The 19949-nt window shown below is 30.5% G+C and overlaps 2 protein-coding genes across 3 annotated transcripts in view; one reads left to right on the top strand and one right to left on the bottom strand.

Moving 5' to 3' along the window:
• The window catches only part of LOC141449201 (uncharacterized), a 41628-nt gene extending 36530 nt beyond the window's left edge, over positions 1 to 5098 (top strand). Inside the window, exons 7-9 of the mRNA XM_074118379.1 lie at positions 615 to 838; positions 3301 to 3382; positions 3919 to 5098. Coding sequence (XP_073974480.1) covers positions 615 to 838; positions 3301 to 3382; positions 3919 to 4204 — 592 coding nt within the window. The 3' untranslated portion in view covers positions 4205 to 5098. The remainder of the gene's footprint in view (positions 1 to 614; positions 839 to 3300; positions 3383 to 3918) is intronic.
• A 1803-nt stretch (positions 5099 to 6901) lies between these two features.
• LOC141449190 (uncharacterized) overlaps positions 6902 to 19949 on the bottom strand; it is a 29497-nt gene continuing 16449 nt past the window's right edge. Inside the window, exons 19-38 of one of the 2 annotated variants that reach the window (XR_012455387.1) lie at positions 19515 to 19599; positions 19255 to 19304; positions 17857 to 17884; positions 17699 to 17784; positions 17579 to 17621; positions 17426 to 17493; positions 17176 to 17218; positions 17014 to 17081; positions 16132 to 16240; positions 15302 to 15357; positions 14533 to 14803; positions 14174 to 14271; positions 13933 to 14066; positions 13802 to 13849; positions 12172 to 12337; positions 10563 to 10645; positions 9600 to 9732; positions 9400 to 9491; positions 8720 to 9018; positions 6902 to 7796 (exon numbers count right to left, since the gene is read on the bottom strand). Coding sequence is in view for 1 of the 2 variants with exons in the window: in XM_074118344.1 (XP_073974445.1) it covers positions 8798 to 9018; positions 9400 to 9491; positions 9600 to 9732; positions 10563 to 10645; positions 12172 to 12337; positions 13802 to 13849; positions 13933 to 14066; positions 14174 to 14271; positions 14533 to 14803; positions 15302 to 15357; positions 16132 to 16240; positions 17014 to 17081; positions 17176 to 17218; positions 17426 to 17493; positions 17579 to 17621; positions 17699 to 17784; positions 17857 to 17884; positions 19255 to 19304; positions 19515 to 19599 (1882 nt within the window). In the remaining variant the exon portion in view is untranslated. Of the gene's footprint in view, positions 9019 to 9399; positions 9492 to 9599; positions 9733 to 10562; positions 10646 to 12171; positions 12338 to 13801; positions 13850 to 13932; positions 14067 to 14173; positions 14272 to 14532; positions 14804 to 15301; positions 15358 to 16131; positions 16241 to 17013; positions 17082 to 17175; positions 17219 to 17425; positions 17494 to 17578; positions 17622 to 17698; positions 17785 to 17856; positions 17885 to 19254; positions 19305 to 19514; positions 19600 to 19949 lie in introns of both variants that reach the window. The other variant, XM_074118344.1, reaches the window with a different exon arrangement.

Here is a 19949-nt window from a genome sequence, read left to right as displayed (position 1 = left end):
CGAAAAAATATTAAATTTTCGAAAATGTATGATCATAAAAAACACTTTTTAAATCATAAATTAATGGTGGTGTTTTAAAATTGATTGAAGTCTTTCAACACCTAGAAATGAAGCAGCTTGTTGGAAAAGAATTCTGTATTTAGAAACGCACATACAGCTTTGTGTTGGTCTCACCCATATAATGCTTATATTCTTTTATATCGTTTCTCTTATCTAAAGCTTACCTACTTATCTGAAACTTATCTAAAATGCCGAGGGAAGTAACAAGTTTAAAAATAGTCAAGTTGAAGAAAATCGGTCCTCCTTGATGTTGATTTGCCTAAGAGAACATAAGATTTCCCATTTGTTGATAATGACTAATCTTTTCTTTAATGACTTTAATCTTCTATTTGGAACATTCATAAAGAATGATCCAATTAGGAGATTTTAAAGGAATTATGTTTTGACCATGCCTCTTACTTTCATTTCTAACGAAAATTTGTCCTGTTAATCAGAAATGATAGATTTTTAATCGCCAGACCCGATTTTCACCTGATTTTTTTCTACCTGTGGACTGAGTGTCACTTTGGCATTTATTTTATTAGATTTATTATTATTAGTATTACTTCCCTCAGGCCTAATCAATTAGACTGTCCTGGCGCTGATTTCTATAAAAGTACTGGAAGATCGGAGACAAGACTGGCAGATCAGGAGGCTACTTTAGCGTACACACCATCATCTTCTTTTACACCAATTTCTGATCCTACGAGCCAAAGCACGGGTTCAACTTGGACAACACAATTAACCACCAGTAATAGACACACTTCTACTGATAGGCAATCTTCGACAGAAAATAGAGGTCAGGATTCCAAATATTTTTCTCGCATTTTAGTTGCATTTTTCTTGAAGTTAAGATTCTAATTTCATACATATGAGAATTTTTTACCTAAGTATCCAATTTAAATCATTACTTCCTTTTCCTTTTGTAAATTGTCAAGCATAATACGATTGAGATTTTAGAATTGTGTTTTCACTTGAAATACATTTTTTGAAACCCTCAAAAACGAAAATTAATTTTAGAATTTTTTGTTTACAAAGAATAAACCAAATGTACAAATAGTTTAGACTTTACATTTTGTTTAATTTAAGACTTGAAGATTTTTGGGCGAGAGAAAAGTCTTTTCCTTATATTTTTACGATCATATATATAAAAATTTAAACTTTCGTACGGTACTCTTGCTATAATTGTTAGAAAGTAAAGTAAGTAATGAAGTAAAGTAATCGCCGATTTTTCAAGTGGAGCTTAACGCCAAACTACCAATTAGGTAGAAAGCAAAATACTGGTTTTTAGTTTTATTTTTCCTAAACAATAAAATAAGTGTGACAAGATGGTAATCAGGCAGCAATCGGCAGAATGAATTTAGATGCTACGTCTGTATCAAGAATTTGTTAAATAATTTGATCTAAAATATGGAATTGGACTACAAACGTAAAGCGCATAGAAATTCATTTAAATTTTATCAAGTACCAGATACAAAGAAAAAATAGTACAAAGTTACTAGCAAAAGTTAATGCCGTTTTTGCAATGAGTTAATATTCTTAGATAGATAGATTCTTAGAAGAATGAAGAATGGTTTTGAAAAAACGTTTTTTATTTAAGTGTGGTAGGACCAACTGGGACTTCTGAGAATCCTTAATGTTGAGGTGATTCGCCAGTTGTTACTTGGTTTAAAAATTGGATCGCGGAGAGATTTGAGTGAGATCAGTTTTTCGCTCGGAAATCTGTTTCTGTGATCGCTCAATTCCTATTGATTTTGAATAGGATACACACAATATGCTCTGCGGGAGGCATTTGTGAACTCTACTTAGGCTTTATATAAACTTAATCTGGAGTATAAGCTTTGTTTTTGAGAGAACAAGAATCCACTAGACTTTACATCAGGTCTGCTTAGCTTTTTATATTGAGAGGAGAGCTCTTGTACGTGAACTACTGACTTTGGATAAAAAGGCAACAAACAACCTACTCTCCAACAAACGAACTCTCCTTGCAACTTGTGATAAAAAGAGAATTTAAAAAATGTTCATTTCTTAGGAGAGTTTCCTAAATGCAGAGTTTTGTATTCGTTATTCGAGTAATCGTTAGCTGACTAGATACTCCATTATTGTTTCTTTCAAAGCTTACTACTGCTTAGATTCCATTCGCTTCTTGAGATTTTTGATTCACGTGTTTGGTCTTTCATATTATTTCTGTTCAACAGTTTAATTATTAAAAATTATAATTTAATAAATATTAAATTTACTATATTTAGAACGTTTAATTTAGATGGTCCTTATTGTAAACAGTAATATGGCAGATATTATATATGTATTTATTTATTTTATGGCGCGTCAACTTTGAAGTCATCTCGCCAGGCGCATTTCTCAGTATACTGCCTGTCTGACAGTGTTCTCTATTAGAGCCGAGGAACTACCCAATGGTCGCGCTTTCTGTCACTTTTAGAAAGAAGATCACAAGGCGATTGACGCGATGGAAGAAGTTACCTGGATAAGATATGGGAAGAGAGATTTCTGATTAGAGGTTTTATTTATATGGGTGGAGAGGGTACTATGGAGTTTCTTGTATGAAGAGCAAGCAACGGTGCTAATAAGTGGGAGTCTATGGTTGCAGTGAACGAGGGTGAAGATAAAATATGGAGCAAATAAAGGCACAAATGAAGTTTAGCTGAACCCTAAATTTCTATTCCCTAGACCCAGATTGGTTTTAAGACTAAGTTTCAAACATATCGGATGTTAGTAACGTCAATTTGCATCTGTTGACAAGAAGTGTTTAGACCATTCTAAAGCTGTTATTCAGATCTTGTCTTTGCAGTCAGGGGTAAGAACTCCATGTCAGGAGTTTGTCGATGTACCATTTCTCCAAGAATGAAAATTGTGATTGAAGGTTTCTTGGGATCTTTGTGAGGAGACAGGATTGTAGTGTTATATGCTTAGATGGATAGTGATGCCGGCAGGGTATGTACAGAAAATAGGATTTAGGACTCTTCTCTGAGTCACTGCTATTGGTTGGACTCTCAGACTGAATATGATGGAAGGAGAAATTGGAGTACCATCTGCTACTTACGTGGTAATACCAAGTTGAGACTAATTAGTAAAAACCAAATTTTCGTCTAAAGGAATTATAAAATGTATTTTTGGTGAAAACTGCACCGCTGCAAAGCCCTTCCTCTTACAAAGAGTAATAGAAAATAAAATTAACATTATTAATTGTGTTGTGTTTCTTTCATTACAACAGGATATGAGTAAAATATGTTTTCTGTTTAGGGGTAATGAGCCCAGTTACCTTTACTGCTAGACCAGCGACTGAACCAAGTAACTCTCCAATACCTTGGACGCCTTCGACAAGGTAAAGTTTTAATTTCCGTTTACTTCTATCACAATTTTTATGAAGGGAGCTTTGACCACTATCGAAAACCATTTCAATCACTTGAATTATTCTCAACGCTAAAGTTCCGTTTTAAAGAAACTTAAACCAAGTTTTTTTTTTTACAGAGGTTTTGAATTGTTATTAACAATTTAAGTGAAATCTAATTATGTTAATCTTTGGATCAGATGAATCCAACGACTTTATTATTTTTCACCTTTACTTTATAGCTATAAACAAAAGTATACTTTTATATCTATAAACTGTATTGTATGTATTCTATAAATATTAAAAACTGTTATGATAACTATCTTACAAGACCTGCAAAGCTAATATGCATTGTGGTACTGGGTTCGATTCCCATGGATTTTATTTAATGGTTAAATAAGAAATAGTAAAGTACGTTTGCTATTCGCCTCTGTCCACGACACCTAGTAAATGGTAGTTGGACGTTAAGCCCCGCCTGAAAAAATAGGCGACTACTTACTTACTATCTTATAAAACTCACTATTCCCTAGGTTTGAACCAAGTACTGACTCTGGTGACGTGATGAGAACCAGTTATGCTCGTGGTATGTCTTGGCGCCCCAGTTCTGTGGAAGGAGCCATAGATAGTACCGGTGGAAGTGATACTACACAGACATGGCGAGTCACCAGTTCGGATATTTGGCTTCCTTCATCCAGACCAGTAATGATAGATAATGCTATTGATGAACCAAACCAGCAAGGACTTGAGAGCAGGGCTAGCATTATGGTTTCTTTTAAAATTATTCCTATTTGTATGATATTCATACTATTCAGGTAGTAAATATTAATTCTCTATTAATAAAGGTTATTAGAGTGTTCTTTCAAGTGGAAGAATTTTGCCGCGCATGAACTGCAAAATAAAATCAGGAAAAATTAAGCGAGTTGCTTCAAAAATTTGACTAATCAAAAAACATTGGACTCCAGTTGTATCATGTTAAAAGGTCAAGAAATTTAAGGACAGAATAAAAAGGAATTAAGATTTCTCATCAAATTCGTCATTTGCAAAATCAAATCATTCTCTGAATAAACAAGAAATTTGTAGCTTCTGAAAGGAACTTAATTGTTCCTTCTTAGTGAAACATATTAAAAATTAAATTACTTACTAAATCTACAATGTATAGGTAGAAATTCAATTGTAAATTGCAATTATTGTAATGTACATATCTGTAATTCTTCAATTATTCAAAAAATGGTAACTATAACTTCTATTGATATTTTGCCAGTATAACAGATGAGTGTCTTTATGTATGCAGGGATCAAATATCAAATTATTATAATGGTTAATATAGCCAAAAACTTTAAATATGAAATACATAGCAGAATCCATCATTTGAAGACCTAAATAACATCGTAAATAATTGAATTTTGAACAAGGTTTTATTTTTGTTTAGTTTCATTATTGTATTATCACTATTTAAGTATTAAAAACAATAGCGTTAATTGACATTATTTAATGAATCTTCAGATTTTGATCTCTAAAAAATAAAAAAAAAGCATTTATACGATCTTTTTTCTTAATAGTATTAGTTTCCTTTATTTAATAGAAAATTAGAACAAATAATGTTATAATTAATAATGATTAGATGCTGTCAATATTTTGTAATAATCTAAATATAATGAAGTGAAAGTTTATTTTTGTAATATGTACTATGTTTTTTGAACACATTTCTATTAGGCCAGATTTTCTTTAACCAATTTATTTTCTTTGTTTTTATTTAAAAACTAAAAATAATTGAAACAAATTTGTGTGATAATTTATATTAGACAAGAAACTGATTGAAAAATATTTAACTTTTTTTATTGTAATTTGTATATTAAAAAGTTACCACACAAATAAACGTAGTGAAAAACTTTAGTAATTATAATATTTATTTCCTGACAATCTTGCCATTTATGGGTATAGTACAAAACTGATCGAGTATAGTACATTACACTTTAATTAATGAAATAGGTTTAATTATAATCCTTACACAAAAATATATAATAACTTAGATATGCTTCTGCCGCTGTATTTTTCATTTTTATGTTTTAAAAATAAATTTAGCATTTTTGCTAAATGGAATCATCAGATAATTCAAGATTTGGCGGGGTGCTACCGGAAGATCCACAATCTTCAATAAAAAAAATATTTTCTTACCGCGAAACAAAAAAAAAAAGTGCGGCAAAGATTTTCGATGTCCGCCAAATCCAGAATTCCAAATTTAAAGAAAAGTTAATGAGTTTGATTAAAAGTAGTGAAGAGTGAAGTAGAAATTGTTCTTTCATGGGTGTTTTTTAAAGAAAAGCTTTTGTAGTTTAAAACATTCCAATTAGATGTCGATCTTAATCTTACATTTTCTAATTCTGTAACAGAATACATTGTTATAACCTTTTTTAATAATTTTTTTTAACTAGAGCTGTTAAAACATGTTGTCGATTTTAGAAATTCCGAAACAGCAAAATCTCTACTGGTTCGAAATGACAAAATTTTAAAAGTAGGTGCCTATTGCAAACATAAAAACATTAGTGAGTAAGCAAAGGTTTTTTTGAGCTTGTGACTGTTAGGAGAACATAAAGATCTAAGTTTGAAAGTGAAGGAGTAATAACCATAAAAGACATGGTACAAGGGATTGAAAAGTACTGTATCTATCTTCAGTAGGGGTATATATTATATCCTCACATATATTCTCCTAATTATCCCTATCCCTTTTAGCTATACACTCCTCTACCAGTCACGAAAACGAAAAAAGACGCCCGGACATTGAGAGGAAATAGCTAATTTTCCACCCTTGGCAAAAGTACGTTAAAAAAAAAAACTTACTTCTTCTTTACTGAAGCTGAGATACAGTATTTTCAAATCTTTCGTGCCTTGCCTTTTATGGATGCCACTTCGGTTAAAATAAATTTGGTGCTTTTCAGTATAAATCTTCTCGGCAACAGTCCTTATGTTGTAGGCAAAGCGTCAAATACCTTCCTGGAAGTCATTCTGCAGAATTGTTGAAAATGTTCTTAATTTTCTAAGGATCCTAAGTCTAGTGGTTCGCCGATATCGCAGGTTCGCAGAAAGTTATTGGCTTTTATTTGAACGAGTTAAAGGTGGGCGTCCAGTTTCTTTCGCTAAAAACTTGTTAAAGCCAGTTGTCACAGGATAAGGCCATAAAAGATATGTATTACTACTGGACTGGAACAAATCAGAATCAAAGCCATAAGGCAAAAATAGTAAGCACTGAACTGGTAAGAGTATTTAGTACTAAATTAGCTGCTGAGATGTATCAACGAAATGCATAGAAATTAGAAAATTTAGGTGCATACTCCTATTAAGTAGAAGGTAATACAGAGAAGAAAAGCTGCCTTTTGGCCTGCACAGTTTTAATTGGAAACATTTCTTCATTCTAATTTATTTATTTATTTTGCAATGATTTTCTAAATTGTTCAACACTGAATCAATTAGTTCCTCATATTAAGAATATATTAGAAATGTAATAAAACCACAAAATAAAATATAGGCAAAACTATAGTTTTATTTATTTAGGTAGAAACCTTATGAGTATAAATTGTAAAATGATCCATTTTTGAAACGTTTACATTATCACAGAGATTTCGTAAAATTAAAGAAAAACAATAACAAAACAAAAATCTTACTCAGTATAAAAAAGTATTAAAAATTTGACTGAAACTAAGTATTATTACAACCACCTTTATTGCTTTATTCTTCCTCTTTGTAGGAAACCTTGAGTATTTTCATTAACATATGCGCTGAGGCACTTTATTTATTTTAAAATAAAGTTTATCTACATAATTGATTTTCACAAAAAAGTATACAATTACACCAAAAGTACCATACTTATTTTAATTAAAGCTTGAGTAAAAAATAGTATAAAACTTGTTTCTTTTTCTTTTCTTTTTTTTTTTGCTGTCTTAATGATTATAAAATCTTTTTGATTATTAACATTCAAGACAGATATCTTATAGATAAGTTATATCTGAGAATATTATGAAGTTTAAGAAACATAAACAGAATATACATATAAAGATGTATCAATTATTTTATTTGCCATATCACGTATTTTTTATATATTTCAGTTTCGGATTTTATCAGTTAGATAAATCAAATAAAAATTTGATTAGTAGAAAATTTGACTTCCACTTATAAAGCTTAATCTTCAATATTAAAATATTGTAGTGATTATGAATTGTGACGACTTGAAAGAAACATTTCTTTTAGGAACAATGTGTTTAATCCCATTTTTAGATTTTTGGAAGACTAAAATAATAGTTAAAATGTTCTTGTGGTCTTGTTGAGCTATGGACATACGTTCGTTAAGGAATTCATAATTTTTGTACTTTTTGGTACTGCATAAATATAGTCCGTAAATTCGTATTGGATCAACCTGCGGTTTTTAAAATGTCAAAAAAGTATTTTAGTTCAATATGTGTAAGAGCGTCAGCAGATTACAATATTGATATTAATTATATGAATATAACTATTTACTATAACTATATTATTTCCTATTTTAATTATCAATTTAATATTGTACTAATTATAGTAATATTCCTTCTTTGGAAATTTAATTGATGTAAGTCCTAAAGGTTTTTTAGGCACTGGTCGGTAAGAACTTTTTTTAAATAAACATCTTACTAGTAAATGGTTTCTTTTGACAATTTTCAAATATTGTAAAGAATGTAAAAAGAAACGTGAATAATTTCATCATAGAAATTTAAATCCATCAACAAGTTTATTATTGTTTAACCGAATAAAAAATTGACGAACAATTAAATATCAATTTGATAGAATTGACTATTATATTTGTTAAGTATTATATTGCGTACATTTATAGAATTAAATTTAAAGAAGGTTCCTAAAGTGTTTTTAATTTTTAATTCTTTTTCATGATTTACTTTCTGGACGTCCGGTTTACATGAATTTTCCCTCTAATCGTCTGTCAAATCCTAATAGAGGTGTAATACGATATATTCTGAAAACTCGACTCAAGGTAGTATTCCAGCAGGAAATAATAAAACTGCAGTAAAGTTTAGCAATTCTCAAGTGTAACTTTTGTAATAGCAATTAATTTGGACATGAAAATTTACAATTTATCCATCTAAATATAAATGACAAAGCAAGGTCACTCCTCACTATCAGATACCTAATAGTTCACCAACCTACATAACTTTCGTCCAGCAGAAACATGCGTTTCTCAATCATCCTTCAGACTTTCACCATTACCTTTCTTTATCAGAAACATATGTTTCTCAACCATCATTCAAACTTTCACTAATCTATAAAATTATCTTCTTATACTTTTTCACTTACTTAATAAACAATGGTTTTACAGTGTTTAAAGAAAATGAAATTATTTGTTAACGACTAAATCCACATAATGTGTCTCAATCACCATAACGTCCACTCCTCTTCAATATTTTCTTCCTGTGCTTCTGGTTTAAATCGATCCGAAGGCCATGATTTATTATTTTTATAAAATTCTGATAAGTCTGGTGGATTCTCTTTAATCTGTTGGTGCGATTTTTTGTAAGCACATCTTTTCACATCAGTTTCCTCTAATATTTTTTTACTAATTTTTCTTGTCGATAGTAATTTTTTTAAGAGATGGACTGCAAAATTTAACAAATGTAGTTTTATTAATTTCTAATCATTTAAATTTTTAAATTTTATTGAGTTCATAATTTATATTTAAAAAAGAAAAAACTAAGGTCATTGACGCCCGGAGCTTTTTTCTGAGCTCAGCCGGCTTCCGGACATGTTCTCTCAGAAAACATTAACAATGAGTGCTATTAAAAAGAACACTGTCCATCATCGGACAGTGAGCAGTAAGAAACTCCTATCTAAATCTAAGAGCCAGCGGATGGATTCGAACTCGGAATCTCCGCGTGAGAATCCAGTACGCTAATAACTGAATTAATACCCTGCCTAAAAAAGATTATTAATCGTAAACATAATTTATTTTTCCACATTTAAATAATTATTGTACTTACAGTTATTTGGCGTTAATTTGAAACTAGCAAAAGTGTCGTTTTCTAGATGAATAGACTCAAGTTGTTCCAGGAATTTTTCGTACATATGATAACTAGATAAATAATAACAAATGTAATGATAGATTAGAGATCATATAATTTGCATGTACAAAATTAAAAATTAAAATTAAGCTTTTCAATAAAGATAAAAATTCTTAAACCTTGTTCTAATACTCCTCACAAAGCTCACAATATCAATATTAACCATTTCACCAACAATCTCTAGACCTGCATGAAGAATTTCTTCCATTTTCAATTGAAACTCTGCAGAGAAATTTTCATCATCAGGTAGCACTAAAAAAAATGAGCAAGTCTACTTAATTCCGTGGTAATGAGTTTAATTATTAGGAATTTAATTAAACATCTCGTCTACAGCTAATGCACTATATCAAGGATAATCGAACACTTTTATCAGAATATCAAAACTATTTCGAAAACCTTAAGTAAATTAAAGGTACTATCCCTGTGCCAGTAAGCATAAGATGCTTGTGTAAAATGTTTAGAAAGTAAGCTCTCACCAATGAGCCTGATAACTAGAAATTAGTACACTATATTCAGAAGATGAAATTTTACTTGCTCTTCTCAGGTATTTGCAAACTTATGGGATAAATTCCCTAATACTGGGAAAGGTTTGGTCTAGTAGTTTTGTTGGAGGACTTCTAAGTGGGAGGAAGTCCATTTGTTACATGCGAGTGCCTACTGAGATTTCATTAAATAGAGAAATAATGGAATTATAGTGCTTCCGCTCCATCAAAGATTCGTAATTTTTTGTTTAACGTTATGCTCTCGTGGAAGAGTAGACTATATTCACTATACATAGTACAGCTTCCTTCTAAAAATGAAGGATCTTGACCTTTCCCGATTTCATTTGTTAGGCACTGAAGAGAAGAATATTGAGAAATCTCGCATCAACAATCCACACAAATTAACACAGTCGCAAACCGATTGAGTATCTTAAGCAGTTTTTCTGCACTCATGAACAGGATTCAAACTTCAATAGGAGTAGTAGAAATAAAGTTTTTCTTTGCAATTAATCTTTGATGGAGCAAATAAGAAAGAAAATAATAAATAAGGAATCTTCACGAAAGGAATAATGTAGTAAAATTGATAATGCAATAACTCACATGCCAATCTTGAAACGTAAAAGGTGACTGAACGGTGCAATATTTTGACGACCAAATTGGTTAACGCTTGGAGACAGAAGCACCTAAAAGAAAAGAACTACTAAAATCAATGTTTAAAAAATTTATTTTTCCACATAAAGCATTTGGTAACGAGTGAAAACTGAAATATAATTATCATTGCTTGATGGCAAGGAATTAAATAAGTGTCTTTTACTTTATCCGTCGTAGCGTGCGTATTTCCTGTATCACGAACTTTCATCCACCATCAGAGCTAGAGTAATCACTTTAGAGTAGTGATTTTCATTTCACTTACGTTTCTGTCACGTAGTGAAAGTCAGAAACCGGTCAGGGAAACAAGAAATACGCGTGCCACGAGAGTTAAAAATCGAAGATATTAATCTCACTACAGACCTAACCACAATTCCAGAAGTAAAAAGTGCTGGGCTGCTGAAATTTACGATTAACTTCTTACAGTGAATTAGCCATATGACAATAATATACCCGCTTTTTGCACTGTTCCTAATCTATATTTGAATAGAATGCTCATCCCAGAAGACGTAAATTTAAGGGCATGAAAATTTTACGCTTTATTATCATTAACGTAATTAATTATTTCTCTTCCTTGTTCCTAACTTTAAAACGGAAAGAATAATCACTTTTTTATGAATCAGATATCTATCTCCTCCGAAAATCGCACATTGTTCAGACCGAAACCATTCTTCCAAGCAAAGAATAAAATCTATTAGAATTAATGAATAAAAAGATAAATGGATACATAATATCCTTCAAAATATATCATTTATGGGATTTAACCACAAATAATGCTTGAACAGTAATCAAAAGTGAATAAGCAACTTTTGAATCAAGACTTCCAAAAAATTCTAGCTTAATCACTCCTAAAATTCTAATAAAATCGGTTCTGCGGAAGTACGTGTACAGTATATTTCCGAGTACTTAAAATTGTTTCTCTAAAACTCTTTATCACGAGAGGAAATGAATTGGTGAATTTTTTTAAGAACACTGAGTCAACTGGCCATAAGAAAATAAAATTAGAAAATGGCTAATCTATATTAAATCACATACCTAATTTTCGTTTACACTTTTTTCCATAAAATAGCTATACCCCGAACTTTTCTCTTCCTGACTTTTATTAACAGTATAAGTAAAAAATATGTTTTGTGGGTAACATTTCTATTCAGAGATAGCAAAATTCCATAATAATTCATTTAAACACTTATGGGCGAAAATTTAGATACATTTTAATATTATTTTTTAAAGGAAAATTTAGCAAAAAAATAAAGTAGTCGTATAATAAATACTTCCACTTTTTTTGCAACATTTTTACCTTTCCTCAGACTAGTTATTTGGAACGTATCAAATTTTTAAAAATATTTACCGGAAACAGATCTATTGGAAAGCGTAATCGATAATTTAAAAAATTATGAGGGTATTATATTTATTACTGGTGGAGATTTTGTCAACTTTCAGATAAGATTTATGGATATCTGTGATCAACAGCGCCCTTTCCAATCTTTCCTCATTTTAGTGAAGGTGATACTGCAATTTCAATCCAGACCATCCCAAAAGTAATTAAATGTGAAATTCTAACCTTTTAACTCGGAAACCATTTTTCAGTTCAAACCAGGTTTTTGCAGTAATCTTTTCTTCCGTAAGTACAAAATTAACCCATCTTATTAGTTCATATGGAGCATCCCAACAAGTGTCGTCTATTGTAATATCCATCAGCAAACAGAGTGTTTGCAACATGCATGAGCCTATGAAAAATGTTCTTATTAATAAAGTTTTTAGTTAGAGTAAAACATAAATAAACTTTTGTTTGCCACAAAATATAGACCACAAAAAAAAGGTTGTTAAGTTTTATTCATTTTGCAAATATTTTAATAGAGAACTAATTTTTACGCGTGTTGTTAAAGAATAGTAAAAACTTAATAAATTTTATAAATAATAACTTTATTACTACAAAAATAAATAAGGTCAACAACTGTGTTTTTGTTGTTCTTCTTTTTAATTACATAAGTCAGTTGCGGTCAGAATGAAAGATGTGAGAAAATGATCTTAGTACGCGGTCGAGTTGGGAAAATGAGATAATTTATTTCACTGAGTTTATTTCTAATTCTTCTATACAGCGGTTTCCACGATTCTATCCAATTAAAACAAGTATAAGTAAAAGATATTGCAGATGAATTTGAACTTGGGAGCAAGGCAGCTTGTCGCTTTGCTTAGTTAGATAAGTTTATCAAGGCTTCAGTAAGACCAATCCCCATTATGGAGAGTGGACTTCTTTTTTTCGGCGGGACAGAAGTTGACTGTACTCTTGTTCCTTTAGACGGGGTTCTCAAAGAAGGAAGCTCGAAAAACGAACCGGCTGCAAGTGTTCTGTTTTCTAAATTATGCAAAACTGTAACAAACGTGATTGTGGCATGTAGTGTGCAAGGGACATTAATTTTTGGACTACACACTTATTATAGTAATTAGAAACTTGGAAATCCAGAAAATTCGACCATCGACCAGAGAAGATGGATATTGGATCACTCCAGAGGGAGCCCTTATTTATTTTCCTTTGGTAAATGTTTATATAAGCCACTACTTACTGTAGTGTTTGTGATTTATTAAACTAGTAGTACCTTCAGCTTGCCACTAGATAGCAGGAGTAAACAATGGTTTTGGTCAAACAAGTACGAAGTGTACAAGAAAAACAAACCCATCTACGATAAAGCTAGCATTTATAGATCACCCCATTCCTTGTTATCCCATCCTCCACCAAACTCTCATCACCATGATGCAATGTGGCTCTACATTGTCACCGACCCGCCTCCTCCGAGCTTGCAGTGTAAACAAAGAACAAGTGGGAGAGGTATTTTTAATAATAATAAAATAACAATAATATAATAGTAATAACAATAAGGAAAGGGATTAACTGTGAGGTTAGCGTTCCATGAGCTTCTTACAGCTCACTGTCCGGTGATGGACAGCGTTTTCTGTCAAGAGAGAACACTGTCCGGAGTCCGGCAGTGCACTGAAAAAACCTCCGGGCGCCAATAACCTCAGATGTTGACGCGCCTTAAATCATCCCCCTCAAAAAAAGAATAAAATTTAAAAAAAATAATAATAATGATAAAGAAAGACTGCTCCTCACTATTAATGTTCCCTCAAAGAATGAGACATTAAGTGAACATTAGAAAAAACTACATGCCATAATATTTAGTTTACTAGCCTACCTCTCTTAAAATAAACATCATCTTCAAACTTTACAAACGTTTCGGGATCTGGAAATAAAATATATTAGTTCATGGACATAAAAATTAACTGCTATAAATAAATAAATATTTATTAATAATTTTTAACTTACCTGAATTGTGACAAAGTGTTTTAATGAATCCGTTTAACTTGACTGCTTTTGTGAGACAGCGATTTATGTAGTTAACTACTATTGGGGAAGGCCTTGAATATAAAATTTCTCTCAAAATTGTTGCAATTTTAGCACTGAAAATAGAGATAACCAATATTAACGCAAGCTAATTTTGATACAAAAAAAAAAAATAAAGTGGATACTGTTAAAAAAATTAATTTCTAAATTATTATCATATTACCTAGAAGATGGAAGATGTATAATTACAGGAGAGTCACATATTACTTCCATCAAATGAGCAAATGCTGCCATTAAAGCATTAAATTTCCAGGAATATCGCTGAAAAATAAAAAATAAAAACTTACTACACCCTGGAGATACTTGCAAAACAAGCTTTTTTATTTTTCAGCAATACTGTAGTAAGAATTGTTATAAATTTTATGTGAGATTTTCACTGCTAAAAAGTTAATGTTAAAAAAATACATACGCACTTATTTACTTTTTAAAAAAAGGTCACTTTAACACTTGCCTTAACATTTGGCTAAAAATAATAAGGATACAAAAACATGAAAAACTAAATAAATAAAGAATTGAACTTACCAGCTCTCCAGCCACCTTGACGATTTCATACACAATTTCCAAAAGACCAGCAGTTTTTATTTTTTTATGAAACTTTTCCATGCATTCTTCTAATGTAGGCACTTTTACGTTGAAGTTGGCATTAGGGTCTTTATCACCTACGAATGATGCTTTAAGAATGCTTGTTTCGGCTAAATTTTCATCCTCCATTTTCTGATCTGGTGAGGTAATAGGTTCTGTAGCTGGAGTTTCTTTACTTGATGTCAAATCCACAATTTCAATTCCTTTTTTCCTTATTAGTTAAAATGAGGTAAAATTTTATTCAGAAAATTTGAAAGTTCCAACTTTAAAGTCGATACTCATCAAATATGATATACATTTATGATATACATTAGATTTTTACATTTAGAAGGATCAATTTTTTTCAATTTAATAATGAATATAATACTTCTTTGAAATAAGTATTGTATTTAAATAATCAAGACTTTATCCGACATAGCACGCGTGTTTATTGATCCCTGACCGGTTTCGAACTTTCATCCACCATCAGAGGTTGATTATTCAAATCAGAATGGCGTAGAGAATTCCCCTTCTACTATGTTTCTGTCTCACACTTAATTAGCTGAGTGAAATTGAATTCTCTAAAGTAATTGATTTGAAATTCCGAAACTGGCCAAGCATAAATAAACCTGCGTAATTCGACGGACGAAAATCAGAAATATTATCCAGTATACTATCTAAAGTATTTATTGTATAATATTAAAATTTAGAATTAAAATTTAAAACTTACTCAGAGGAAACTTTTGGCGGATCATCAAACAGCTTATCAATTTCCATTTCCATTTCCTGTATTTACAGAAAAAACATGCGTACTATATCTTATTTCCTGCTAGTTGAATGTTAAATAATATTTTCCGTACCGTCCATATAACTGATTTTTAAAATTTTACAAAAAAAACCTGAGGAGAGAGTTTAGCCCGTCTGAAACTCAATTACTTTAATTGAATTTGAATTACAATTAAATAGCTCGCAGATTTCAAAAAGCAAAAAGTCCTTGCTTCCCTATTAATAACTGCCCAAAATCCCAAACTAGTGCTACGGTTCCAAAAAGGTTTTATATTTTATTTTCTTAACTTCCAAGCTAATCTAACTAGGCCACAAAACAAAATTCGAAGTCCTCATCAAATTCTAGCCGGATTTGCAATTTGTATTCATTATATGCCACACCAAAGGATCTAACTTAAAGACACAACCTTTTTTTGAACAAATCGCAATGAATAGACCTGTTGATGCCAACTATGGCGCACTACCTCTTATTAGGATTCAATAAACTATGCTACAATTTAAGTAATGCTTGAATTTCAAATGGGCTTTGCGTCCAATTATTCTGAATAGAACCACATTAAAATCTAATTTTACTAAAAATTTCTCATATTAGTTGATTTAATAAAATTCAAGGACAATGAATGGAAATCAAGCCCAACACAATTACATTAAGTATGACGGTCTTCAAACTAAGAGCTTATAGAAAACAAGGAAAAACATTTAACTTAAAAAACTTCTCCAATTATCGGAAACAAAGACAAGATTATTTTCTATTCGTTTGGAAAAAGGGATTACCTTATTCAGGGCCTCTTGAGCATTGTCTGACAACTCTACTCTAGCAGTATTCTTCAGTGGTGCAATATCTGCTTTTTTAAATACCTCTTTCTTCCAGCCTTTACTTATACTAATTTAAAAAAAAAAAAAGATTAATGACTTATTTTAAATACAATAGTATCTTATTTTTATTTTTTGAGTACCCACAATGCAACAAAAGGATTAATTTCAAGCGTAATTTGCTTTGCCAAAATTTCTGTTCTAGATTACATGCGTTAATCAATCAAACCTCTCCTGTCTTTTACCCAGTATTTGAACTACTTTTCAGCCTTTGCTTAGAGGACGATCAAGAAATCAAAAATAATTGTTATGATTGTCTGTGGATGACTGATTTTAAACAAAACTATGTTGTTGCATACCCTTGCGACCAAATATCCAATTAGGATTTCCTGTTTTCGTGTAAGGATGTAACACACGCCAATTCGTAAAACCTTTCATGTTTAAGGAACCTCAAAACGTTTACTTCTGATGAAAAACTCAAAATCGACAATCTTTATCATTACAGCACTAGTCAACGAGAGATAAGAGAAAGTAATAAAATGAATTGAAAAAATTGTTGTAGTATTATAATTCTTACACAAAAGAACGGTTAAGGATCAATCTGAGAAATTCTCCAATTTCTAAAACCATTTCCTCTAATCAGTCAGATTCCTTCATTAAACAAATATTTCTGAAAATGTACTCCTGACAAAAATGTGAAATATATTTTTTTTAACTGAGAAATTATAAAATTAAAATTAATTTAGGATCCAATCTTTATAAAATATTGGAATTTCTTTGGTGTCATACTCAGAATCCAGAGTAATTTGCTTTAAACCATAGGATAATCAATAAAATACCTACGTTACATCTTTCGTGGGAGGTTCTACATCTGCTGCAACTGATGTTTGAATTTCACTACTTTTACCAGCCTAAAAAAGAAAAATTGGCTTTAATGTTCTACTATACTATAGCAATAAAACCTTCAAGAAGTAATGAAGGAATTATATATATATTTATTATCACCTTCGCAACTTCCTTCTCAGCTTCAAGTGAAATATCTCGTTTTCTGGTGAAATTAAAAAAATATTTTTTAAGTAGTGTATTAAGAAATTTGTATAATTTAAAAAATCGCATGTTAGACAGGAGGAAATTATAAAATTCAAATCAACTTAGAACCCAAGTTTTGTAAAATATAGTTGGAATTTCTTTGGCGTTTTAGTTAGAATCCAATGCACTTTGATTTAAACTATAGAATAATCATTAAAATACTTACGTTACATCTTTCGTGGGAGGTTCTTCATCTGCTACAACTGACGTTTGAACTTCACTACTTGGACCAGCCTAAAAAATAAAAACAAATACTGCTTTAATATTGACACTATAGCAAAAAAACCTTCAAGAAATAAAGGAAATATATATTTATCACCTTCGCACCTTCCTTCAAAGCTTCAAGTGAAATGTCTCGTTTTCTGATGAAATTGAATAAATTTGTTTTAAATAAATACATTATGGTATTTGTATAATAATAATAAAAAAATAAACTTACTTGGCAGGAGGTGATCCTCTGACGCTCTTAGCATTCTTCTCTCGTTCTTGCTCCGCGCAGTCATTATCGTTACCGCTGTCAACAAACTAAAGTAACAACTAAAGAAATAGTTTACTAACTGCTCTCTTGTTCCTCAAAATCTGTACTTGAGTACTTACCTTCCTTTTAGTAACCGCAGATGTACCCCTATAAAAAAAATAAAATGTTATGTTCTAAACATTGGTAATATTAATTATGTAGTTTAATATTACTAATAAAATCATTTTAATATTATTGTAATTATTATTATTTGTGTATAAAAGAAATTCACGCGCCTTAAATTAAAAATCTGGTGTGTCTAGTTCCAAGGTTTTAACTCACAAACTTTTTTCAAACTCAGAACAATATAGTTTGTAAATGAATACTCGTACTTAGGAAATGTACTGCAAATTTATTAATTTAACTAAAATTATAACATTTCATGTTTATGATTAGAAAATTATGTTTTTATGATTAGAAGCATTTAGATCTGATTCCTGGAAGCCGAACAGAAACTGTTTGACTATCTATCTGACGATAAACTACTGAACGTCAGAGATCTAGATCGTGCAATATTCCACCATTATTAAGAAAATTATAGTAAAAATGTTCAAATCTTTGTTGAATTTGCCTAAAAATATCCCTGACATTTATGTTAGAATAGAATCAGGCCTTTTACCATAAAAAAATTTCAAAAAGCTCAGTTAATATAGTAGATTATTAAAAGTATCAGATTATAAGCTGCTTACACAATCTAGTTGGTGTAATTGGTAGTCTGTAAGATGGTCAACTTTAATTGGGTTAAAGAACTGAAAGAACATTCAATAATCAAATCTGGGATACTCAAAGTTGAGATTTTGTTGATTAGAATGACAGTAGTTTGGCAGAGACTTTGAAAAAAAAAACAGCCTGCCGTCAAAGGAATAAATTTTGTGTAAGTGGTTTAGGAATGCGTGAAAATTATCTATAATAAAACGTTAAAATTGTTAAAAATCAGGTAACTCTCACAGTGATCATTAGCAAATAAAAAGAATATCGTTCTTATTGTAAAGTTATATTTAATCTTGAATAGCCGTATAGAGAATGAAACTTGGACGAGAGAGGGACGTTCCGCTGCACTGCGCAGCCCTCTCACTCCTCAGAAACAGTTATCTTCGTCAGAACCCCTCGGCGTGCTTCGATACTTCCTCCAGTTAGAACCATTACTCTCGAATAAGAACGAAAATAAACTTAATAATATTTATCTATTTTGTATTCAAACTATTACTCTCAGAAAGTTCCACTAAAGTAGTTGAGATGTAATGTAATTTTAAGTAATGTTAACTTGATTTTTGTTTTTACTTTCGTTCAGAATTTCGAGTTTTTTTTAAAAAAGATAAATGTTTAAATAATCTATGATATTCAACAATAGTTTATTTCTTTTTAGTATTTCTTTTTGTATATTATCTGTTTTCACACACACACACACACACACACGCACACACAAAATATGAATTATAAACTGCATATTCATTAACTAGTTTGAAGTTGAGCCATACTTAACAGAATTTGAATTATTATCGTCCTCAGTTGATAGCTGTACGGTCTCCTAAGGAGAAAAAATTATTATTAACAACTAGGAATATTTAAGACATTCAGAATTTAATTTTAAATAGTAAGAAAAAGTAAACAAATATAAAATAAAACGCAATTTCATCAAACTATATTACAAATTATCATAATAGTTCATACTATAAAAGCATGTTAAAGTTAATATTGCAAAATTAACTTTTCAGTGAAAATATCAACTTGACTTTACCTCGACTACATTTTTTAGCTGTTCAACATTTGAAAAAATCTTCTCAATGAATTCTTGTTCATAACAAGAAACACAAACGTTTTCCCTGTAAAAGGACAAAAGATCATTTCAAACAGGCATTTTTATAAAAGGACATTTTATTCAAGTTTTAAAAATTAAAACTTTATTGCTGTATATAGTATATTTAGTGCATATAAAACAGTAATATTAATTTGGTCCAAGTACATAGTAAATTTAAAATAGTTTTAAATTTAATTTAAATACATATAGAAATGCGAGAAAAATCAAATTTTCCAACCATTTATCCAAGAAGAATGTTTGTGAGAGAATGTTTATTATATAGAAATTAGTTTTTATTAAAATGTATTAGAGAATAATTTCTTAATTTATTACCAAGAATTTTGTATATGGATAGGAAAGAATATTTCAAAATTC

The sequence above is a fragment of the Rhodnius prolixus genome, unplaced genomic scaffold (genome assembly GCF_049639745.1).
Source record: "Rhodnius prolixus isolate KJV_2025 unplaced genomic scaffold, Rpr scaffold_2, whole genome shotgun sequence".
NCBI classification, from domain to species: Eukaryota; Metazoa; Arthropoda; class Insecta; order Hemiptera; family Reduviidae; genus Rhodnius; species Rhodnius prolixus.
Note: the sequence above shows the minus strand (reverse complement) of the source record. Positions and strands in the feature narration are given on the sequence as shown.